At 37.2% G+C, this 25,715-nt stretch overlaps 1 protein-coding gene across 6 annotated transcripts in view; it reads left to right on the top strand.

Moving 5' to 3' along the window:
* TRPC4 (transient receptor potential cation channel subfamily C member 4) overlaps window positions 1-24,517 on the top strand; it is a 208,333-nt gene extending 183,816 nt beyond the window's left edge. For 3 of the 6 annotated variants that reach the window (XM_072720078.1, XM_072720077.1, XM_072720079.1), the window contains 5 exons: window positions 1,325-1,520; window positions 4,553-4,747; window positions 17,921-17,962; window positions 18,087-18,176; window positions 20,506-24,517. In XM_072720078.1, the coding sequence (XP_072576179.1) occupies window positions 1,325-1,520; window positions 4,553-4,747; window positions 17,921-17,962; window positions 18,087-18,176; window positions 20,506-21,228 (1,246 nt within the window). In that variant the 3' untranslated portion in view covers window positions 21,229-24,517. Of the gene's footprint in view, window positions 1-1,324; window positions 1,521-4,552; window positions 4,763-17,920; window positions 17,963-18,086; window positions 18,177-20,505 lie in introns of all 6 variants that reach the window. The other 3 variants (XM_072720076.1, XM_025996837.2, XM_025996836.2) reach the window with 1 other exon arrangement.
* The last annotated feature ends 1,198 nt before the right edge of the window (window positions 24,518-25,715 follow it).

Genomic DNA, 25,715 nt, shown 5'->3' with positions numbered 1-25,715 from the left:
GACTGAACTCTTATTTTAACCATTTGTCAAAGAGTATAAAAATCCTGTTATCTTCTTATTACATTACGGTAAGATGTTATAATGGTCATGCTGAAACAGTTCTTCATTTAGGGTCAGACACTCTTCATCTTACCCCATTTCTTGGTCTAAGTTAAGGAAATTCTACTTTCAGTAAAACACCAGAGTTCATTCATTGGTAGGGATGAATTAAATGTTCTCAGAAATAGAAAAAAATAGTTAATTTTGGTATTTGAGCATTCTGACATTTTGCCATCTTATAGGATTCACTATGTCAACTTGAATTGTAACTGTGGAAATCCACAATGATAACATTATTTTTAGTCCTTCTACAACCAAGAAAGCAAAAGCATCTCAACAAACTGACATCTTTCAAAGACTAAGCTTGAGGATGTATCATTTATTAACTATCAGTGCCCTAGAATACTGGTTAGCAAGTTTTCTGTGAAAGGGATAGTAAATATTTTAGTCTGTGTGGGCCATATGTTCTCCATTGCAGCTACTCACCTCTATCATTTTAACACAAAAGAAACCATAGACAATGCAATTATTGATTATGGCTGTGTTTCAATAAAACTTTATTTATGGACATTGAAATGTGAAATTATAAAATTTTCACATGTCACAGACTAGCTCTTTTGATTTTTTTCCTCAACCACTTGAAAAAGAAAAACAAAAAACATTCTTTTTTGTTTTGTTTTCTATTTATTTTTTTTCTATTTTTCCCTAATTTTATTTATTTTTTTGTATATTTTTTATTGGAGTTCAATTTGCCAACATATAGCAATAACACCCAGTGCTCATCCCATCAAGTGCCCTCCTTAGTGCCCGTCACCCAGTCACCCCAACCCCCTGCCCACCTCCCTTCCACCATCCCTTGTTCATTTCCCAGAGTTAGGAGTTTCTCATGTTCTGTCACCCTCACTGATATTTCCCACTTATTTTCTCTCCTTTCCCCTTTATTCCCTTTCACTATTTAGAAAAAAACATTCTTAATTCAGGAACCATACAAAAACAGGCTGTGTGTCAGATTTGTTGTCCCTTCTCTAGGAAACTAAACACCTTTGAAAGCTCTTGGAAAAATTAAGTACACCTAGGAAAATTAAGTACACTGTTTGTACTATATGATGAAAGCAATTTTCTTCAATTCCTTTTATTAAGTTTAATTTTGTAATTCTTTAATCCTTTTTATTAAGCCTAATCTTTAAATTAAATAAATATAAAAGGAATAAAGGTCTATTGTTATATCTTACTGTACAATAGTTCTATTAATACAGCTATTAGTGTCATTTTATCTTTATTCCAGATTGTTTGAGACACTCCAGTCCCTGTTTTGGTCAATTTTTGGGCTGATCAATTTATATGTGACCAATGTCAAAGCACAGCATGAATTCACAGAGTTTGTTGGTGCCACCATGTTTGGGACATACAATGTCATCTCTCTGGTTGTCCTACTCAACATGTTAATAGCTATGATGAATAATTCTTACCAACTCATTGCAGTAAGTTGAATAACTTTATTTTGATTCAATATTTCCTCCTAGAATATGTTGTTTCTAGCCAAACTCTATCCTATTTATCATAGAAAACAGAGTCTGCAATTGACTATTGAGACAGAACAGAATTATAAATGTGTAGTTTGAAGTTTTTAAAACAGTATTATACCACAATTGGCAAAATACTAATTTAGTTTTGTCATATTATGAAGGATTATAAAATAAACTAAATCTATCTTGCCAGGCAGTCATTGGTTATGGCAGGCACTGGGAAGGTATGAAATATGAACAAGTGGCTCATCTCTATGCAGCGTCCTTGGATTTTGTGTTGTCTCTGTCCATTTAACCTACAGTCTTGGTTTAAACAAACTCATGTTAGCCTGGCAAGATACAAAAGCTAGCCTAGAGAGGAGTCTGTGGGAAAATGCTACAGGATTTTCATTTTCTCAAATCCAGAAAAGGCAATGTAGGAGTAACCCTCAATTCTACAGCAGAGTATGCAATACTATATATGTTTATTTGAAACTCTAGAACCCAAACAAGTTAGTTTATTTATTCATTTATTCAACAAATTCTTATTGAGAACATTATGTTGCCAACTACTATTCTAGGAACTAGAAATATAGCAATGAATAAGAAAGACAAAGCCAAAAAAAAAAAAAAAAAAAAAAAAGAAAGAAACTGAAAGAAAGAAAGACAAAGCCCTTTGTCTCCTTGAACTTACCTTCATATCAATGGCCATTAGCAATAGCAACAGAACAAACCCATACTGGAATTAAATACATTTAAGTTTTTCATATTTATACTTGAGGCAGGTAGCATTTTATAAGCATAATTTATAACCATAATTTTCTCTTTAAATAACTACAATTATATTGCATCTTCAATACTATTGCTAAACCGCTGAAGTGTTATTTTGAGACACAGCATTCTGAATTTCACTTAAACTGTCTTTATAGAGGCAAGATACCTGTCACAGATGAAAAACTGCATAAAATATGATTTTTATTTACTGATTCACAAACTTAGTATTTGCATTGGATATACCTAGGTCCTAGTATTTACAGGTGAATATCTGAATTTGTGGAGCTTCATTTAAGCATATTGCAAATATGGATTTTTTAAGAAAGTCTCTATGTACATGTTTCAGAAGTTCTGTATTCCTCTGGTCAGCATAACAAAACATGGATTCTATTTTCCAGAACACCTTCCAAAAAACAAGGAATCTCTAATTATCAAGCTATAGACAGAGAAACTGTATATACAATTTGGATCCTATAAAACATCAAATGTATTGATTTCATCAAGAAAAGAACATTATTTAAGAATAGTATGACTTTTTTTCTTCTTTATGGGGTGTGTCTTTCTAGGTGACTTTTTAAAGACATGAGAACGATCTTCAAATCGCTGTTTTTGTTTAGCTCAAACTCATAAACTACTTGAGAGGAGAGCAGACATGGAGAACAGGTGTACCTCTCAGCATCATGGGCATGATGGCTCCTTGGAGCATGAATATGCCAACTAATTGAATTTCACCTGCGTAACAGAAGGTGGTTTTGGTAATCACCAGCATAGAATATTTCATTTCCAGTTTCTCTGCTATAGATTTTGTTATAGACCCTCTCAGAATCCCAAACCATGAGCAAAAGAGTCTGCCTTGTGTTAGCCATAAGGGAGCATAATGAGGTCTGGATAATCTTTAACTTGTGCCTCCCGGAGAATGAGAAGGCATAGAATCTACTCAGGAGCCAACATTTACCCAAGTGACTGCCTTTTCATTACCTTAAGCTGATTCAGCTGACCCCCATTCTCCATGACTATAGCAAATGATATATACTTTAATTCATTACTACAGAATCTATAAGCTTGTTTAGAAAGGAAGCTAGGGAAAGGGGAAGAAATAGAGGAGAGGAAGAGGGGAGAAAGGGGAACTGGAACTTCTGTACTTCTGTCTTTTGATCAGTGCATCCAATCAACATTTGGTAAACAACAATGAAGGCCACACATTTTCTAGATATGCTGATTCCTGTAGAAAGCACAATCTGTCCAGTGTCTAGACGGAAAATCTCTATTGCTCAGAGTAGAAATGTGTATATAACACATCTATTCATTAGCACACAGCCACTTCGGAATATTAGAATGAAACATGGTCTAATGTTATTCTCCTACTCAGAAATCAGAGGTCTTCTTTCTAATATTAATTGGTTAAAATGAACTATTTTGAAATCCTAAAATGTATGTATGCTTAATTTCTACCACCTCCTACTTCCCAGATTTTTCTGCTTAAATCAGATTTGTGGCTAATTTAAGAGGGGACTGGCTGCCCTATCTCTGTCACAAATGTTAAGTTTTTCTAGGAGATAAATAAAGTGGAATGATTAATAATGATGAAAGGGATAGCTTCAGGCTTGCAGGCAGCCACTAACCATACTCCTCTCTGGTGCCATTTGGACAAGGTTATGTCAGGGTTCAATACTGTGTCAGAAATCCTATTCTACATTTGTTTGAGGAACTTCTCTCTGCATTTGTGCCTGTTGCCTAAAGGTGGACAAGAATCGTTCACATAGAAACATATCCAGTGAGACTTTTCCTGGAAACACCAGAAGGCTGAGCCATGAGCAGTCATGCAGGTGGCACTCACCTAGGCAGGGATTCAAGGCCTTGGGTAAGACATAAAGGCCTGTTTGTGGCCAAAATCTAGTGCAAGTGAGCTAATGTAAGTCTACAGTGCAGGAAATGAAAATTCATCTTCAATTCATAACTGATCACTGCAGTCTCCTTAACACGGAGTTTTTTAAGATGTCGGTTTCACAGAAGAAGGAAGGATAAAACCTGATAAGATTACTGTGACTCTTTACCAGGGTAAGCTGTCATCTGAAATGTTTAGATGACTATCCACGGGAGTCAGCTTGGTTTTCCTAAGCAATTTAATTAGTGTTCCAAGAGCTGCTCCAAGTCAAGTTACAGGCTCTCTGTGAGGTTTATCTCACCTCCGTAGTGAAGAAACCTGTCAGCAGTTGTCATATTCTCCCATTCAGGACCACGCGGATATAGAATGGAAATTTGCTCGAACAAAGCTTTGGATGAGTTATTTCGAAGAAGGAGGTACTCTACCAACACCCTTCAATGTCATCCCGAGCCCCAAGTCTCTCTGGTACCTAATCAAATGGATCTGGACACACTTGTGCAAGAAAAAGATGAGAAGAAAGCCTGAAAGTTTTGGAACAATAGGGGTAAGAACACAGCATGTTAGTATTACTTTTTTTTTTAATTGTGTATTTGAATTTATTTAGATTGCTTGTTGGATATTTTTGCATTTTTAGCCTTTTTGTTTTTCCTGGTTGCATTTTGGTGACCATTTATTGCACAGCTGCCATGTCTGAGCCCCACTGGACATGGACGTCTCCTGGATCCACCGCTGAAACTTGGGGAACTAGCTTGTTGGCCCTGATTTCTAGCTCATTTCAGAATTGCAACATCAGGTTATTGGTGGCATTCCTTATTCATTGTCTACTTCTCTCTCTTGGGATTGGAAGGGAAGACGGCTGTTCCAGTCATCTAGGCTCCTACACACAGTGTTTAATGTTTGGCAAAAATTTCCCAACTAAATGATTAAACAGGTATTACAACTTGAAAATGTTGTGCCATGTTCAAACACAGTGACTTCAGAATATGTTGAATTGCTCAACATTTTGCTTCTACTCCCAATCATTTTAAATACCATGAAGCTGTGTTTCTTAAAAATGTTAGGACCACTCAGAGCCATGCTCCTGTTATACTGTAAGATTAAACTTCCCTTGGAAATTTCTTTCATGCTGGAAAGCAAGAGTTCAAGCGCTTCCATCAGAAGAGACAGCGACTTAGGTCTTTGTTCCAGCCAAAGCACTGACATGGGACGAATTATTCTTCATTTCCCTCTCACTTAATTTCCTACTTTTCAAAGTTCTCATAGTGATGTTTTGAGAATTCATATTCATAACATTCATTAGTCATTTTGAATGGCTCAGAGATACTGCTCTGGAAGTATTCTGCTATTTGAATCACCAAGTGATCCTAGTTACCTACTAACATTTTTAAATTTGTTTTTAATTTTATTTAACATGGCTTTTGACTGCTAGCTGTGCCCTAAGTGATCCTTCTCACTCATTAACTTCGTTGCCTAGTAGGCATTGTTATCAGCATCAAACGGGGCTTTCTCTGCTGACAGTGGCATTGATGTTGCTGCCATGTCAGTAACATTTCTAATTTTAAAGAGAAATTGACTGGCAAGGGCGTATAGCAGAGAGGTGGTTAGGAGAAGTGGTTTAAAATTCTTATAAATTCTTAACCCATCAACTTGGAGGACTAAAGTTTGGGCATATATCTGATCTTAGAAACTGAAGTTAAATTATGATGAAAACTTAGCCTGCAATGCTCATACTAATTGATAGACTTTACCACTGACTTTAGAAAGAATGTAATTATTTTACTCCAGATGCTTGATTTATGTTAAAAAAATAGGTTTAAATTATTTAAAACTGGGTGTAAAATAAATTTAATGACTTAGGTTTAATAAGCAATTATTGCACACATTCCACATGCCAGCCAGGAAATGGGTGATGGGAGGAGGTAGAAAGGCATCCTTGAGGGCATCATTTCTCATGTGGGAGATACAAATATGAGACCATATTACTATAGTACATGATATATAATATATTTAGCATTATAATATTGGTACATGCAAGATGCTGTGACAACAGTGTAAGAAATAATTAATATCTTCCATAAGATAAGCAGAAAAAGATTTCAGAGAAGCCAAACTATGGTTACTGTCTTTCACATTAAGATACACTTGTCCTTTTTCACATCTTATTTTTAAATTCATAAGAAATTTATTTAATCAATCCCTGAAAAGATATTAATGATTAATATAGCTCTATGCTATTTCTCATAGGAGTATTTTGATTTTTTTATTTAAAAATTTTATTTATTTATTCATGAGAGACACACAGAGACAGACACATAGGCAATGGGGAAGCAGGCTCCCTGTGGGGAACCTTATGAGAGACTAGATCCAGGGACCCCAGGATCACACACTGAGTCAAAGACAGATGCTCAACCACTGAGCCACCCAGGTGTCCCAGGAGTATTTTGATTTCTTTTTGTTTTGTTTTGTTTTGTTTTGTTTTATTTATTTTTAAATTTCTTTTTATTGGAGTTCAATTTGCCAACATATAGCATAACACCCAGTGCTCATCCCATCAAGTGCCCACCTCAGTGCCCATCACCCAGTCACCCCAACTCCCCACCCACCTCCCTTTCCACTACCCCTTGTTCGTTTCCCAGAGTTAGAAGTCTCTCCTGTTATGTCACGCTGACTGACATTTCCCCACTCATTTGGTCTCCTTTCCCCTTCATTCCCTTTCACTATTGTTATATTCCCCAAATGAATGAAACCATATAATGTTTGTCCTTCTCTGATTGACTTATTTCACTCAGCATAATACCCTCCAGTTCCATCCATGTTGAAGCAAATGGTGGGTATTTGTCGTTTCTAATGGCTGAGGAATATTCCATTGTATACGTAGACCACAACTTCTTTATCCATTCATCTTTCGATGGACACAGAATCTCCTTCCACAGTTTGGCTATTGTGGACATTGCTGCTAGAAACATCGGGGTGCAGGTGTCCCGGGGTTTCACTGCATCTGTAGCTTTGGGGTAAATCCCCAGCAGTGCAGTTGCTGGGTCGTAGGGCAGATCTATTTTTAACTCTTTGAGGAACCTCCACACAGTTTTCCAGAGTGGCTGTACCAGTTCACATTCCCACCAACAGTGCAAGAGGGTTCCCCTTTCTCCACATCCTCTCCAACATTTGTGGTTTCCTGTCTTGTTAATTTCCCCCATTCTCACTGGTGTGAGGTGGGATCTCATTGTGGTTTTGATTTGTATTTCCCTGATGGCAAGTGATGTGGAGCATTTTCTCATGGGCTTGTTGGCCATGTCTATGTCTTCCTCTGTGAAATTTCTGTTCATGTCTTTTGCCCATTTCATGATTGGATTGTTTGTTTCTTGGGTGTTGAGTTTAATAAGTTCTTTATAGATCTTGGGTACTAGCCCTTTATCTGATATGTCATTTACAACTATCTTCTCTCATTCTGTAGGTTGTCTTTTAGTTTTGTTGACTGTTTCTTTGCTGTGCAGAAGCTTTTTATTTTGATGAAGTCCCAATAATTCATTTTTTCCTTTGTTTCTCTTGCCTTCATGGATGTATCTTGCAAGAAGTTGCTGTGGCCAAGTTCAAAAAGGGTGTTGCCTGTGTTCTCCTCTAGGATTTTGATGGATTCTTGTCTCACATTTAGATCTTTCATCCATTTTGATTTCAAAAGAGTTTCTGGGCTCCAAAATAAAGATTACACACAAAGAAATTTGTCCTTAATAGTTTAATTTTAGTGAATAGCAGAGAGAATCTTGGGTTTTAAGATGCCATGAAACTTGTAACACGATATGGGGCCCTGCTCTAATATTTTAAGAGATCCATCTGTGCTGCCACCAAAATAATAGAAAACCCCTCAAAGAATTTAACTTCCAAATCCCCCGTCAGGCCCCCCAGAATCCTCCCACTGTTGACACATTGTTAGGAATATGTTACCAACATTTCTTAGATGCAAAGAAGGGCTTAACATTCCTTTGGGATTTCCTATTAAAGCAGTGATTCACACCTTTCAGAGAGAGAAGGTAAATGGCTTAAGTTAAAAAGCTTTCTTTTCTATACATTCATTACTGGTCCCCAGAAAACCACATTTCTTTTTATGTCTCTATCTCTAAATTTGAATATTTTGATCCAAGCCTATGCACAGAAAGAGAATTCACAATTAACTGTGTGACCTCAAACCATTCCTTTCTCCTTAGCTACGTATATCATACTAACCTTTGGTAATGGATATTTTTATGCTTTGGGAATTTATGACAAACTAAATAAACACTGTGAGTCTTCTCTGTCTTCTCTACCTTCGTCCCACTCTCAGTCCTGCCTTTTTCATCAAGGCAAGGCTTTGGGCGAACACCAGCCTAATCAAACTCAATACTACAAATTTACTGTTTGTCTAGATTGCATTTCCAGGTTAGGGAGGACATAGTATTTTGGTTTGCGTACTTATATTTGAGTTTTAGACATGTAGATTTTAGAAGGAAATAAATAATAGGTATTACTTATAAAGAAAAATATGAGATAAAGGAAAAGGATACTAAGAAGGTTGGGTAATATTAATAGAAGAGTTAAATGAAAAAATAATGCCAAAAAGTAATTGATTCTGCTGTGAACTTATTTTAATTTGGTTAATCCTCTTGACAGTTCATTAGTGGAGACAAATGAAGACAAGGAGATATACACATTGTCATTAATTAAAAGGTGACTTTGAAGTACCAGTAACAATCACTCTGTATAACCAAGGTATGGCTTAGAATATCACATTACACTTCAAAGGGACCATAGAAATCATTTAGCTCAACCACTTCCTCTCAAAGAGAACTTATTTACCTTGCCCAGTGTCCCTTGGTGACAGCTGGGGGAAAACCTGGTCTTTTGTTTCCCAAATCAATGTGCTTTCTATCACCCTCCCTCTTGATTCCCTGAAAAATCTAATAATGATGCAAAGATGCCTTCCATGTTGAAAACGTATTATCTTTACATTTTTCTCAATAGCTCTTGCAGATCCTATCATTGTTTTCAGCTCCCTCTCAGATTCTTGTATCTCAAAACCTTCCTTTCACAGGCTGGCTTACCTTCTGTTTGCATCTCAACTGGTTTATATTTAGGCCACATTTTGAAGCAGAATTTTGATGCTAAACTGGAGATAGAGTTTATGCACTCTGAGGCATTTTCTCTAGCCTTCCCGACTTGTGATTCACTTGTTACCCAGCAGCTGCCCAAATGTCACACTGGTGCTCCTTCCCTTCTCATGCCCAGGCAGATCCTGCAACCAGTACTTTTCAGGGTGGCTGCACTGGCCACTTTGCCCAGCATTGGTGATTTTATCTTGCTATTTATGGCTTCTGGGCAATACTGATAGAGCTAGCCCTGAAAACTCATTAATTTTTTTTAACTTTGGACTTCCTTTACCAGTGATTGGGAGATCCAGATAAATTAACCTTTCATTTGGAATGCTTTAAAGGGGGAAACATAAATGAAGTAGAAATACTTTATTGAACAAAACCTTCATTGTAGAAAACAAACCCATTGTTGAGAAATGTCTTGTCTCTGGGAAATTATGAAAATCCCACCAAATAGGCAGCCTATTAAGAGGTCAATAAAATAAAAAACATGTAGCTTTTGGTTTTAATATTATTACTTGTCCAGTTTTTAGCTTAACCCCATTTTATCAGCAAACTCTCATCTCCATATTAAAACACTGATTTAAAATCTTTAAAAAAAAAAAAAGGGCAGCCCCAGTGGTGCAGCGGTTTAGCGCCACCTGAAGCCCAGGGTGTGATCCTGGAGACCCTGGATCAAGTCCCACGTGAGGCTCTCTGCATGGAGCCTGCTTCTCCCTCTGCCTGTGTCTCTGCCTCTCTCTCTCTGTGTCTCTATGAATAAATAAATAAAATCTTAAAAAAAATAAAATACTTGTTTGTAGTGTTTTAATTTTAATTCTAGTGCATGTTAGAATTATCGGGAATCTCTGTTTTAACAAGCATTTCCTTGTAACTAATTAGAAACTCCTGTTGAATAAAGCACTGTTATCTAGCACAGCTTTTTAAATGCAAACAAAATCGACATTTGTACTTACTGTTCAAGAGGTCCAGATCATTTAATTAAAATAAAAAGATGTTGATGCCAAAGTAGTTAATTAATATGAAGCATTTCAATGCCATAAACCAGGTTTCTAAGATGGAATGCTTAATAGGTCAATATGCTGAACTAAAAAATGTGAAGTCTTTTGACAAAACTATAAGAAATGATTTTAACTCCCTTAGACTGATGTTTTCTACTTTCTGGTTTTCTCTGGAGCACAACATAGTGAGGAAAATATGAAACACCATGTCTGTTAGGGCCATGTAGCATCAATTAGCTCTGGGAACTACAGATGGAATACTCTTGCCTGACCAGTTGCACAGACATACACTCAGTTAAGTCACTGCAAGAGAATTAGAAACAGTGAACGGATTAGCACCAGCTATCATCACTAAAGGAAAAGTGCCAATAGTACATGCTTTTCACACTGTATTTTTAGTGATAATTTATCAAAATATACTGTTGCTTAATCTTCATGACTTTCAGTAGTCCTAACAACAAATCTTACAGATGTGATAGTATTCATCCATGAGTACCCTCTGAATCCCTAATTTACTGCTATAAAATTTGCTTCCAGGACCTCTTGATGAAGTTTACTTTCCGAGGTAGGGATGTGGGAGAATGAATTATTTGATATTCTTGGTGTTTCAAGAGTGAAACCCTGAATATTTGGTTTGACAAGATGACATTCAATGATTTTGTGTTGTTGCTTTTTAGATGCTTGGAAAGGATGCTTATAGAGAACAGTATGTAGCTCTATAAATGAGCCAAACTGCAATTATTAAAAGGGGTTCACATCTTGGAATGTCCCCTTGCCTTTTTACTCACTTTTAAAAGGAGAAGAACACAGCAAGCTGCATCCCTTAAAGGATTCACCAAGCAAAGCAAAGGATAAAGGGCATAATTCATGGGCTCAATATCAGTGATAGACCAAAACTAGAGGGGAAATGAGAGAGATGGGCACTGACGATTGACTGCAGGGAACCGGCTATGTGAGGTGAGCCTGACATTCCACATGGTGGACCTGCAGACAACCAGAGATAGAGTGAGGAAATGTCACAGCTGATTCCCCAGAGCCCTTTCTTTCAGAGCTGCAAAACCCTTCCTGCTCTAAAGCAACCTGACACTTCTGAGGAAATGCAGAGTTCCCTCATGGCAGCAGAGGTTCCTTTAGTATTTTCCTTTATCATTGGCTCTGTGATCCAAATACTGCTTTATCTTGTCCCAGCTAATCAAGAGGAACCTGCAAAGGGTGAGGTAGGCCAGTGTGGCACACAGGTGTGCCTTGGGCACCCACATGGAAAGCCACCCTGCTAAGGAACATTCTGCACACGGTGCTAGGTTTCTGACATAATTTGCAAAGAAAACTGCTAACTTAAAATGCATATTTTTTTCCAAAATATTAAATTATTTTTATGAACACAGATTGGTCCATTCTGTTCCCAGTCATTTCCAGCAATAATTACAAGATGTAATACCCTCCCCTATGAGAGGAAATTCCTTTGAAGGTCAATTGATCTTTACCCAACAAAAAAATAGCAAGCATACTAGGGATTGTTGATGGTAATTCTACTGTATAATGCTTAATAATGTCACTAATTGGGCAGCTCAGGTGACTCAGCGGGTTGGTGCCGCCTTCAGCCCGGGGCATGACCCTGGAGACCCGGGGTCGAGTCCCGCGTTGGGCTCCCTGCATGGAGCCTGCTTCTCCCTCTGCCTGTCTTTGCCTCTCTCTCTCTGTGTGTCTTTCATGAATAAATGAATACAATCTTAAAAAAAAATACCATGGAGAGTTGGAACAAATCATCTCGAGATTTCTGTAGAATCAGAAAAGACCCCAAATAAACAGGGGAATATTAAAGAAAACCAGAGCTGGGGGCATCACAATGTCAGATTTCAGGTTGTACTACAAAGCTGTGATCATCAAGACAGTGTGGTACTGGCACAAAAACAGACACATAGATCAATGGAACAGAATAGAAAACCCAGAAATGGGCCCTCAACTCTATGGTCAACTAATATTTGACAACGCAGAAAAGACTATCCACTGGGAAAAGGACAGTTTCTTCAATAAATGATGTTGGGAAAATTGGACAGCCACGTGCAGAAGAATGAAACTAGACCATTTTCTTACACCATACACAAAGATACACTCAAAATGGATGGAAGATCTAAATGTGAGACAAGAATCCGTCAAAATCCTAGAGGAGAACACAGGCAACACCCTTTTTGAACTTGGCCACAGCAACTTCTTGCAAGATACATCCATGAAGGCAAGAGAAACAAAAGCAAAAATGAATTATTGGGACTTCATCAAAATAAAAAGCTTCTTTCTGCACAGCAAAAGAAACAGTCAAGAAAGCTAAAAAACAGCCTACAGAATGGGAAAAGATATTTGCAAATGTCCTATCAGATAAAGGGCTAGTACCCAAGATCTATAAAGAACTTATTAAACTCAACACCCAAGAAACAAACAATCCAATCATGAAATGGGCAAAGGACATGAACAGAAATTTCACAGAAGAAGACATCGACATGGCCAACAAGCACAGGAGAAAATGCTCCACATCACTTGCCATCAGGGAAATACAAATCAAAACCACAATGAGATCCCACCTCACACCAGTGAGAATGGGGGAAATTAACAAGACAGGAAACCACAAATGTTGGAGAGGATGTGGAGAAAGGGGAACCCTCTTGCACTGTTGGTGGGAATGTGAACTGGTACAGCCACTCTGGAAAACTGTGTGGAGGTTCCTCAAAGAGTTAAAAATAGAGCTATGCTACAACCCAGCAACTGCACTGCTGGGGATTTACTCCCAAAGATACAGATGCAGGCACACCTGCACCCCAGTGTTTATAGCAGCAATGTCCACAATAGGCAAACTGTGGAAGGAGCCTCGGTGTCCAAGGGAAGATGAATGGATAAAGAAGATGTGGTCTATGTATACAATGGAATATTCCTCAGACATTAGAAACGACAAATACCCACCATTTGCTTCAACATGGATGGAACTGGAGGGTATTATGCTGAGTGAAGTTAAGTCAGTCGGAGAAGGACAAACACTATATGGTCTCATTCATTTGGGGAATATAAAAAATAGTGAAAGGGAATAAAGGGAAAGCAGAGAAAATGAGTGAAAATATCAGAGAGGGTGACAGAGCATGAGAGACTCCTAACTCTGGGAAGTGAACAAGGGGTCGTGGAAAGGGAGGTGGGCAGGGGGTTGGGGTGACTGTGTGACAGGCACCGAAGGGGACGCTTGAGGGGATGAGCACTGGGTATATGCTATATGTTGGCAAATTAAACTCCAATAAAAAAAATAAAAATAAATTGGCCAAAAAGTGGAACGCTGACGACACCAAATGCTAGTAAGGATATGAAGCAATAGGAACTCTCATCTGTTGCTAATGGGAATACATAAGGGTAAGTTACTCTGGAAGACAGTTTGATATTTTTTTGCAAAACTAAATATATTCTTACCATACAATCTAGCAATCGCACTCCTTGGCATTTACACAAAGGAGTTGAAAACATATGTCCATACAAATCTTGCACAAGGATGTTTATAGCAACTTTATTCATAATTGCCCAAACTTGGAAGCAGCTACGATGTCCCTCAGTAGGTGAATGGATAAATAAGTTATGGTACACCCAGACATTTGAATATTGTTTACTCAGTGATAAAAAGAAATGAGCTATCAAGGCATGCAAAGACCTAGAGAAACCTAGTCTCCATATTACCAAGTTAAAGCAGGCAATCTGAAAAGACTATGTACTATATGATTCCAGCTGTATAATTCCAACTATAATATAATATATTCTGAGGAAGAGGCCAAATTATGGAGACAGTAAAAAGATTAGTGATAGGCAGAGATTGAGGTGGTGGGGGCAGGGAAAGGAGAGATAAATAGGCAAGGAAGAAGATTTTTAGGGTAGTTAAAATACTCTATAGGAGACCGTAATGATGGATACATGTCTTTATACTTTTGTCCAAACCCATGGAGTATACAATATGTAAACAGTAATGTAAACTATGAATTTTGGGTGATTATGATGTATCAATGTAGGTTAATCAATTGTAACAGTGTACCACTTGGGTTAGGGATGTTGATAATGAGAGAAGCTATGCTTGTGTGGAGTAGGGGACTATATGGGAAATCTCTGTACCTTCCACTCAATTTTGCTCTGAACGTTAAATTGCTCTAAAAAAAACGAGCCTTAATAAAACAAAAATGCCTACAGAATTTGCACTACATCTATCCATATTTAGTAAAACCATCCCCTCACCCTATTACTTAAATACAAATTTACTTTCTCACCCCTACTGTCTAGGTCAAAAACATTCAAATCTTTTGCTAAATAAATGCTGTCCTCAAGCATGAAATGCCAAGCTAATCACACAAAGAGAGACAAGTACATCTTCTTTGACTTCTCTGGGGTAATCCTGATATGTGTCAAATTATCCACAAGTTTTATGAGTGAAGAATATTTTTCAGAACCTGTGTTAAATCATGTTATTAATTGCAAAGGGCAAAAAGAAAAAAAAAGGAAAGAGGACGGGAACTAGCTAGTTAACATTAGTGATAGATGTCTTAAATCTCTTATCTCATTTAATCTTCAAAATCATCGGTCTTTGCCTTGCAAAAAAAAAAAATGGGAATGGGAGAGGACTTCCAGATAATTCCTTATTTAGGCTCAGCCCCCTTCAAACCCAGGTGACCCCTAAGTACATATTCTTAAAGTGACACCCCACCACCTCACAGAAAGTATGAAAGTAGACATGTGGGCATGTAGTAATGGTCGATGGGAATCAGTTCTGTGGTGCTGAAAAGGAGAAATCACATAAACATGAGAGATATCTGAGCTGCATAATTTAGTGGCCATCATTTGGTGAATTTATTGTTCATTTTTGTTTTCAATACTCAGAAGATGGTTAGCTTCATCTGTTCTTATTTTCCTAGGATGTTGAAGTTCAGTTGGCTGATAGAATCTCACAAGACTAAAGATAGTTGCGTAGTATTACCATGTGGGTGTGGAAGAGCAGTGGTTGGCAAAAACAATGAACTATATTAACTCAGTTTAAATCTGGGCTATAGGATAGCTCCTGAAAGTTATCATAGGGAACTTAAACTGTGTTCTCTCTTTCTGTCAGACTATTTTGCTTCTTAAAAAATTTTTCCCTAGAAAAATCAATCTCAAGATTAGTTTTTAAAGTGTGATCTTTGGTCTTTTATATTCATATTAAAATTTCTAAATTTGTTTATGAATAGGTCCTGCTGAAGAAAAGACAGTCTGTGCTCTTTTCAGTACTAAGATGCATCATGAGAGTTTTCACTTATTACTCAGTAATTTTCTGATTCTGTTATTCTTAGCTTTAATTTTGTATTAAGGAACTTTAAAGTTAAATCTTGACTTCAGATTGTTCTCTTCTCACTACTTTTTATTGGCTTTTTTTGCCCAAAATTGAATAGCAAAATGCAATAGAAGCCCAAAGTAATCAAACTTGAGTTGACTAAATTCTACACTAAATTCAAAGTTTCTATCTACTTAAATCATGCAATACGGGTCTCCTGTACAATATTTGTAGTGAAAGTGTTAAAGAATTTGGTACACAGCTTGCTTTAGTATTTGTGTCCACTTGAAGTAAATTTAAAGAGATCTGGGAGGCTTGTTTCATTACAGAGTGTTTTTTGTTTCGGAATTCAGCTGAGCTATGTCTCAATAGGAGTCATATACCTCCATCTTGTGGCTCAGTCGTAAAATTCCCATGCTATCTATATTTTTTCCAAGATATCCTGATTTTGTAGTAAGTTTCAAATTCCCAGTCTTTTAGTGAATAGCATAATTACATTGAAAATGTGTTTAAGATTCAGGTAAAAATGAATGGTATTTAAATAATTAATGGCTTTTAGGAAGTTAAGCATTATCTCAACTGTTCCTGAAGGTCACTAATAATCATGCAACACAAACCTATTCTCTTAGCCAGTGAAAAAGCCTTTCTTCCTATTCCCTAAAGTAAAAAAAGAGTTTCTTTTGCATTATTTTTTTCCTAATTTCATTTCACAGTGATGCATTCACAACTCTTTTTGGAATTCCATTTTATCGGACTAAGTATTTAGTAAGGAACAAGATCAAAAGGTTTATTTAAACCCTGGATATGTTATTGCTTTGCTTTCTCACAATCTACTAAATTCATTCCTTTATTAGAGAAATATTTTTATTTTAGATTAATCTGGTCAGTTTTCTTCCTTAAGAATCAATACTGACATTTATTCAACATGCACAAAATGGGGATTATGATAGTTTTTTCTAGTATCTTTAGAATACTCATGAAATCTGCAATTATATATTTTAGTGTCGTTTATTATTTAACTCAATTTATTGTGGACTTTTCTTTTAATCGTTAATTATCCTCTCCCTCCATTCTGCATTCCAGAATCACTACTCTGCTAACTGGCTGTATTCTCAAATGATCTTTTCAAAAGGACAGTGAGACTTATGTTTATTTTTTTAAATGATGAATTTATGAGCCCTGTGTTTGAATAGAATCCTATTATTTGTCAAATCCAGCCATCTAATGAAAGAGGCAATCCCTCTTATTGTACATCTGATTGAACTTAGTGTTGGGGAGGTTAGTGGTCTAGCACTGTTCCTGATTACATGTTGCATATCATGGCTAAATTCTCAATCTTGCTAGGCTGATACTCATGAAGACCTTCATATTGTTATAATGTGAACTTTTTACCGTATTGAATTTTTGTTTTTATTCCTTTTTTAAAATTTAATATGTCTCATCTGTGTCTCAGAATTATTTCAAGTGATTTGGGGTACATGTTAGTTATGATTTTCTAATTCTCTGTCACCTTCTATTAAAAGAACAAGTTCCCCTCATTGTTAATTGTCTCTATGTTAATTGCCTCGGAGATTATAACCTTGCACTTTGTTGTTTTGGTTCATTCATTCTTTTGAGTCATGTTGTTGTGCCCAAGATTGCAAATCTGAGAAACCACCGAGGAGCCGACACCGATGCAAACACACGAGGGTTTATTACAAGATCGAGTTTGGGTCCAAGTGCGCCCGACACCGCAGCAGGGACTTGGACCCCGAGGCTAAGAGGGGTAGCAACTCTATAGGGCCCGTGGCCCATGGGGTTGCACCATAGGCAGAAAGTTGCCCAGTCCTGTGGGCCCGCACGCAGGGGGCCGCCCGAATCCCACCTTACCCCGTAGCATCCACTGGAGCCGGCCTATCGCTCCGGTCAGATGCCGCAGGTTTGGCGGCACGAGGCGGGGATACATTGTTACGAGCCGGTTTCCGGTAAGGGGCGCCCGGCGGCTCGACCGGGGTGGGGAGCGCCTTCAGCAATAAGCAGGTCCTGTGGGGTCGTGCGGGAGGTGGCCGGGCGGCACCGAATGGAGTCGGTCCTGCGCTGCTTGTCCAGGGGTAGGGGACTTTGGTTAAGCTTCCTGGGTCCCACAATGTGACGCACTCTAGCTATTGTTCATTGTCTAGTAAAATTTTCACTTTGGAGAAGTGAGGAAACATATATTCTCCATTAAAAGAACAATGAATTATTTTCCAAAATGGTAACATATCACTCTGAGAAGTAAATGCCTCTTTCCTTTTCAGAGGCGGGCTGCTGATAATTTGAGGAGACATCACCAATATCAAGTAAGATATTCTATTGTATCTTGAAATTTGCATTAAAATGAAGTCCAGTCTCCTCTTCAGAACTGACTCAAAAGAAAAATCATATTTATGCATTGAATATCAATTGTGTTTTGACGTGTCTCAGGAGGTCATGAGGAACCTGGTGAAGCGATACGTTGCCGCAATGATCAGAGATGCCAAAACTGAAGAAGGTTTGACAGAAGAGAACTTTAAGGTAATCGTTTTCATCCTCATCACCAAGAGGAGGGTTCTGCAGAGCATTAAACCAGACACAGCACATTTAAAATCAGAACTGGAAACTCAGCCATGTGTTCCAGCAAGCCCATGTGTCTTCTCCTCCTCTTTCTTCTTCTTTCTTTTCTTCTATTCTTCTTCTTCTTCTTCTTCTTCTTCTTCTTCTTCTTCTTCTTCTTCTTCTTCTTCTTTCTTCGATTTATTTATTTTAGAGAGAAAAAGTGAGGGAGGGAAAGCAGAGAGAGAGAGAGAAAAAAATCTCAAGGTAGACTCCTCACCAAGCACAGAGCCTGACATAGGGCTGGATCCCACAACCCTGAGATCATGACCTGAGGAGCCAAAATTAAGAGCCAGATGCTTAACTGACTGAGCCACCCAAGCACTCCTTTTAAATTCAAGGCTATTTATGTGGTTATTTTTTAAGTGATGAAATTTCTTCTCAAAATAGATTGTTTGTAAGAATTTTTAACCTTCAGTATGGAGGGGACTTACAGTTGGATGCAGAGAAAATCCTAATGCCAAGTGGCATTTGGACTTGCTGATCCTAGTAACATACTAATGAGCTTTAGTTTTTGAAATTTCAGTGTTGTATTTGAACCTGAAACATTTAGTAACTAAGATGCTAAAAACAATAACAAAAGCCCTCTTTATGCCCTGCACAGCTTTGGTAGCAGAAATTTGGTAGCAGAAAGGTTTGCCCTTAATTATAGCTTACAAACTTAGCCTTTTTCCCTGAGTTTTAATTCTATCAGAAGAGGTAGGTGGAATACCTGTAGTATATATGCTTGCATCATGTGTATAAAATACCTTTGCTATTTTGCCTGAGTTCTTAAAGGTTTTGGAAGAATGAGCAAAGTCAATACTATCTTACAGGCAAAAACAAATGAGTAAAAGAAACCCTGCAGAAAACTCTTAACAGTGAAAAACAGCAGATCTGACAAGAGAATAAAGACAAGCAGCTGGTGAGGCAAGAAGGTAGATGAATTGCAAAATGGAAAGCACAGATTGAAAGTTGTCCAGGATTCCAAATGTTCTTTGCAACCACAACATCCAAGTTTTGTAGTTAAATGATCCATGGTGCTTTGGGAGATAGGCTGGAGGCAGAAGGCCCCCAGGAAAGCCATCATTAGGTTAGGACTGAGAATTCAGTTGTCCAAGAAGATAAAAGTAGAGGATGAAACCTATGAAAGCTTGTCTGATCTAAAGCAATTTGCAAGATTTAGTAACTGACCCAGATGCTGAAATAAATTCAACTCCAAGGTAGTAAACAATAGAAGGTAATTGCTAACTCTTGGAAGGCTAGACTCCGCTTTAATTATTTTATTTTAGATAGCTCTTTGAACAGCAGAATGTGCTAATATTAAAAATCTCCTAAAAATGCATCCCTGAGAGAATGAGAGGTGACTTGAAAGTAGATGAAAATTTTGGAGAAGAACGATTTGAAACTGTAGTCCCACAGAAATCCAGTATACTCTTGTTTCTTTTTGCATCAACCTGAGGAAGTCTCCTTGTTACTACTGAGCTCCAACAGGGAAATAGGCGGGTGTCAAAATGATTCATGTGCCGGAGAGAGAACCGAAGCACAGCTCTTAAAAATGAGTGAAAACTGGGACATCTAGGTGGCTCAGTGGTTGATTGTCTGCCTTCGGCTCAGGTGGTGATCCTGGGGTCCTGGGATAGAGTCCCCCATCAGGCTTCCCATAGGGAGCCTGCTTCTCCTTCTGCTTATGTCTTTGTCTCTCATGAATAAATAAATAAAATCTTCTAAAAAATGAGTGAAAACCCATTAGAGCCATATATGAAATGTGCTCATGATGTTTCCTGATGTTTATCTGTTTAGTCATTTTACATTTTTGTGTGTGTGTGAATGAAAATCACTTTTAATTATTTTTATTTTATTATTTTTTTATCCTTTCACTTTATTGGAGTTCAGTTTGCCAACATACAGCATATCACCCAGGGACTCTATCCTGTCAAGTGCCCGCATCAGTGCCCATCACCCAGTAACCCCAACCCCCCCACCCACCTTCTTTTCCACTACCCCTTGTGTGTTTCCCAGAGTTAGGAGTCTCTCATGATCTGTCACCCTCACTGATATTTTCACTTATTTTTTTCTCCTTTCCCCTTTATTCCCTTTAACTATTTTTTACATTCCCCAAATGAATGAGACCATATATAATGTTTGTCCTTCTCCGATTGACTTACTTCACTCAGCATAATACTCTACAGTTCCATCCACATTGAAGCAAATGGTAGGTATTTGTCATTTCTCATGGCTGAGTAATATTCCATTTTACATTTCCACTTAGGAACTAAAGCAAGACATTTCCAGTTTCCGCTTTGAAGTCCTGGGTTTACTACGAGGAAGCAAATTCTCGAAGGTACAGTCGGCTCAGGCTTCGAAGGAGCCCTCCAATTCCGCCGACTCCGATGAAAAGAGTGATAATGAAGGTAGTAGCAAGGACAAGAGAAAGAACTTCAGCCTATTTGATTTAACCACTCTGATTCACCCCCGATCAGCAGCAATCGCCTCCGAAAGACACAACATCAGCAATGGCTCTGCCCTGGTGGTGCAAGAGCCCCCCAGGGAGAAGCAGAGAAAAGTGAATTTTGTGACCGATATAAAAAATTTCGGGTTGTTTCATAGACGATCAAAACAAAACGCTGCTGAGCAAAATGCAAACCAAATCTTTTCTGTTTCAGAAGAAGTTACTCGTCAACAGGCCGAAAGACCACTGGAGAGAAATATTCAACTGGAATCTCGAGGATTGGCTTCGCGGGGTGACTTGAACATCCCTGGTCTCAGTGAACAATGTATATTAGTGGACCATCGAGAAAGGAATACGGACTGCCTGGGTTTACAGGTGGGCAAGAGGGTGTGTTCCTTCAAGTCAGAGAAGGTGGTGGTGGAGGACACTGTTCCCATAATACCAAAGGAGAAGCATGCAAAGGAAGAGGACTCTAGTATAGACTATGATGTGAACCTCACAGACACAGTCACCCATGAAGATTATGTGACCACAAGACTGTGATACTTGAAGGCAGAAGCATGGATTATATGTATACATATTTGCCATAGTGCTCTGGGTAGGGGGAGATGTTTGAAGTAAACTAGCAAACGCTAACTTCCACTTTATAGCATTTATCAACTGTGGCATATTAACGTGTAACATGTTTAAATAAGGCAAAGGCTATCAAAAACCCTGGTTGTGTAGCCAGCTTTTGCTTTCACAGTTTGTTTTACCATTTTTTGTTGTTGTTGTTGATAAATAAACAAACCTTGTATTCTTGTACTGTTGCAATAATCCACAGGAAGTTTTTAGCTCTCTTTTTCACCTAAAACTAATGCAACTTATTTCATGTGGTAGTGGACTCCTATAATAGATACTTTTATGTGCAAAAAAATGATGGAGCTGAGATATTAGAGCTTTTCATAATTTTTTAAGCTCTCTAGAGATGGTTCCTCATCAAGGGCTTTTCGGTAGCCCTACAGTTTGGCTTTAATACACAATATTCCCAAATTATTTCTTCACATATAAATAATTGCAAATTAAAGCAAGCAAGCCTTCTTCTCATAGAGTCATGTAAACTCCCTCTCAAAATGAAAGTCAATTGCACTTGGAGTTTTAGGTTGCCCAGTTTTTCCTTTCAGTAAGTAAAATAAATGTCTGTCTTAATAAATATTGATGATTGATTATTTTTAATGAGATTTGGTCATGACAAAAGTTTTATTTAAGTTTTTTTTAATGACCTTTTCCACGTTCAAATGCTGGTCAGTACAAATACCAGGCTTGGTGAATAACAGAATTTCAAAATGTGGCAAACGTTCTCAGCACTAGAAAAGAATAACAATGAATTAGAATAGTTAATGCACCTCCAGTGAAGCCAGATGATTGCATTCTCATAATATCCAGATGAAAATAAATTCATCCTAAAGCCTAAATCTAAGCAATCAGTGTGACATTGTTGCCAATTCAAAAGAAGTACAAACACCTAATAGTTTCCTCATCTTCTGCCCAGTGACTGGTACATATATATCTATTTTTTTATTTATGATAGTCACAGAGAGAGAGAGAGAGAGAGAGAGAGAGAGGCAGAGACATAGGCAGAGGGAGAAGCAGGCTCCATGCACCGGAAGCCCGATGTGGGATTCGATCCTGGGTCTCCAGGATTGCGCCCTGGGCCAAAGGCAGGCGCTAAACTGCTGCGCCACCCAGGGATCCCTGGTACATATTTCTTTAAAATTAAAATCACCCCAAACCATTATTAATTTTAGCAGCAGCTGTAGATATAAAGCTTTCCCTTAAGGGATAACATTCTTAATTATTGTTTCTTCTGTTGTTTTCAATGTAATCTAGCTTATATTACACTTACTCACTGAACCACTAAAAAGAAAATGTTTTTACCTGATATAAAAAGGCACTGGCAACTTCATAAAGTTTACATTATGTAGTTTGTGTCTATTTAAGCCACCATGGAAATAAAGTTCCTTCACCACATGCAATTAGCATTTATTTCAAAGTGAGAGAAAGATGCTGAGTTCATTTTACATCAGAAATTACCTCCATGGACTAGACAAATTGCACATGATTTAGCATTGACCCAAAATTGCATAGTACCAGTTTCTGATTATGATATGTTGATAATAAGGAATAATAGCAGTAACAGTGCCAGCCACTGTTCTCTGTGCAAGTATTAACACATATGTAACTACTCACAACAATCCTCTGAAGAAGCTACTGTTCTTATTCCCACTTTTTAGACAAACAGAAGTAAGAACTGATTCGGTGAAGGTTCACAGCTAATGAATGGATCTCTGATGGATCCTCCAGGGCCATGCCGTCACTACTATATGTGCTGCCTCTCAGAAAACATCAACAAGACCAAGCAAAAAATGTGCACATATAAAGGTTACTATTGCTGCTTCTGAAATGGTATATTTTGAGAGAAAATGAATTTAGTAGACTCCATAAATCTGTGTTGCCTCTTTTATAGCAAGAGAGTGCAGAAAATTAAAGACATATGTCATTCTTTAGACTCAATCAGATTATAGAAATTAGATTTATATAATCTAATTATAGATTAGATTTGGCCTGATAGGTTTGAAGACACACAATAGGGCTAGTGCATATTCCTACTACATCAAGTGCACCTTAATCTCAAGTATGTTAGGACTCACAATAAGCCCTGGGCAGTGTGAAATACCCAAATGATTCTAAGTTGGACATACAGTAGTAAGGGAACATAGACTTATTCTCAACATTTGGGGTATTTTCCAATGATTCCATTTTGCTGCTTCTGTTATTAATCTTTTCCAAAGTAAAAATCATATACATAACCATTATACATACTTTACCAGGATTTAATTTCAAATGTCCTCTGTTCTTTAAAATAACACCACCAACAATAAAAGAAACAATAAAAAAATGTTCCCAACAGTTTTTTATATCAAGGGTTAGGATGCTGGTATTTTCCAGGTAAACATGATGATAACAGAGGGATTTACTTGGAGCCAATAACACTGTGCTTCTCATGTTCTGAAAATGATGGTTTTTAACAACCTTCAGATGTCACTGACAGATGCATTTATGAGTTTAAACAAAATATTGGGTATTGTTCGTACAATATGTTCTAGGATTGAACATTATTCTTTTTTTTGGATTGAACATTATTCTAAATATGTAGTGAAATTAAGTAGCATTAATGAAGATGAACAGTAGGGAAAGAATAAAATATAAAACAGGATTGCAAATAGAAGGATAGTATTTTTTGAGGTCTTTAAATGAGTAATTTGGGGTTTCCTTTCATTTCCATTCATATTTCTATGAAAATAAATTCCTAAACACCAAAGAGAGGTTTGAAATCACACCTTCATTTGTATAAATAATGTTTCTTATGTTCATGTCCTTCAGACCTTGCTCACTTTTACTTATTTATTTATTGCCAGGGTTAAGTGGAAGAATGTCTATAAAATTCAGCTTAACTTTAACAAAACTAAGTTATATTCACAGTACTTGATCTATTTTGGAAAACCCATTTACAAGAAAAAATGTTATGAAGATTACCTCACCATTTGTGATAGAGGTATTCCTGAATTCTGTGTAAATAATTCTGTCTTAACTTCAGTAGGGAAACTGGCTATGTAAAAAAAAAAAAAAGAAAAAAAATGGTAGTGAATTATTTTGTAAAATGATGAATTATTTTTCAATGTGATAATCATTCTCAAAATGTAACTGTTTCTTAAGTTGGATATTTGTATATCAAATTTTCTTAAAGTAGATATTTTACTTATTGGCTGACAATTAAAATACTTCAAAAGCATACCCACTTTCTTGCCTTGACCTGGATAGCAACTTGATATATTTTAGTAGTGGAACACACAAATCCAAACAATGAAATATCTTGGATAACTATTGAGGCATAAAGAAAGAAATTTATCATTTTATTCTCAAAGAAGCAGTCAATTTTCCAACCAGTGTAGAAGGAATGTGGGTAACCAATGATATAAAAATGCACTCCTCTAATATTCAATAACCCTTACTAATTCTGGGATTTAGTTGAGTGAATGATGGTCCAGTCCCATGACTTTTTGTTGAAGAACAGATACCGAGTACTGAAATCTGTCCATGCTTAGTTATTGTGCATTGCGTTTGTAGCACAACAGTTTAGAGAGTACCCCTAAAAATCAGCTGGGCTAAAACCATCCGTGTGACCCTGTCAGTATATTTACAATGACACAAGGTTTTAAAGAGACAAATTTATTAATATATTCACCATTTTCAAAATTATTTCTTCAGTTTAGCTTTAGTACATTTTTCATTGTCTTATTTCCCCAAAATTCAGACCCCAAGTAATTTACATTTAGAAATTACTCTCTGGAAGTCTCCTTAAATTCAATTGCAAATATATCATTCTAATTATTTCACTATATATTACAATGAACTTTGTTCATATAGTGTTACCACATGACTTTAGAAAACGTTTTGGAACATATTAAGTTCTCTTGAGATAACCAGAAAAACTAAGGTTTGGGGCATTTGTGGCAATTATCCAAATTTACCCTGCTACACAGTAATTGAGTTGGAGCTTGAAGAAAAACTCTTCATGTAGATATTCAGATGAGATGCTGGGTCATAAATGTCTTGGCTAAGGAATTTTTATTTTTGTGGAATTTTGTCTTCTTTGTCCTCTCCTTCAGTAGAAAATATTTATAGTCATTCAAACTTGCCACAGCCCAAATTCGGAAGATACTACCTTTTTATCTTTATAAAATTGTGTTCACAGATTTTTTTAGAAGCCAGTGTCTTATCATTTTCTAAGAAATGCAGTTCATCATTTTCACTTCAACTGTAGATTTTGTGATAATTCTATACACAGTCTGGTAGTAACGTCTGAAAAAATTAAGCCTTCTCAAATGAAGAATGATGAATGAGTTGGAAAATACGAAGCTGATCCAAGATTGAGACCATGAGACTAGGGCCACATATGGCCATGCCATCAATGAGTTGACAAATAGTGA

The sequence above is a fragment of the Vulpes vulpes genome, chromosome 9 (genome assembly GCF_048418805.1).
Source record: "Vulpes vulpes isolate BD-2025 chromosome 9, VulVul3, whole genome shotgun sequence".
Classification (NCBI taxonomy): domain Eukaryota; kingdom Metazoa; phylum Chordata; class Mammalia; order Carnivora; family Canidae; genus Vulpes; species Vulpes vulpes.
The sequence above is the reverse complement of the archived record's forward strand: the minus strand, read 5'-3'. Positions and strand labels throughout refer to the sequence as shown.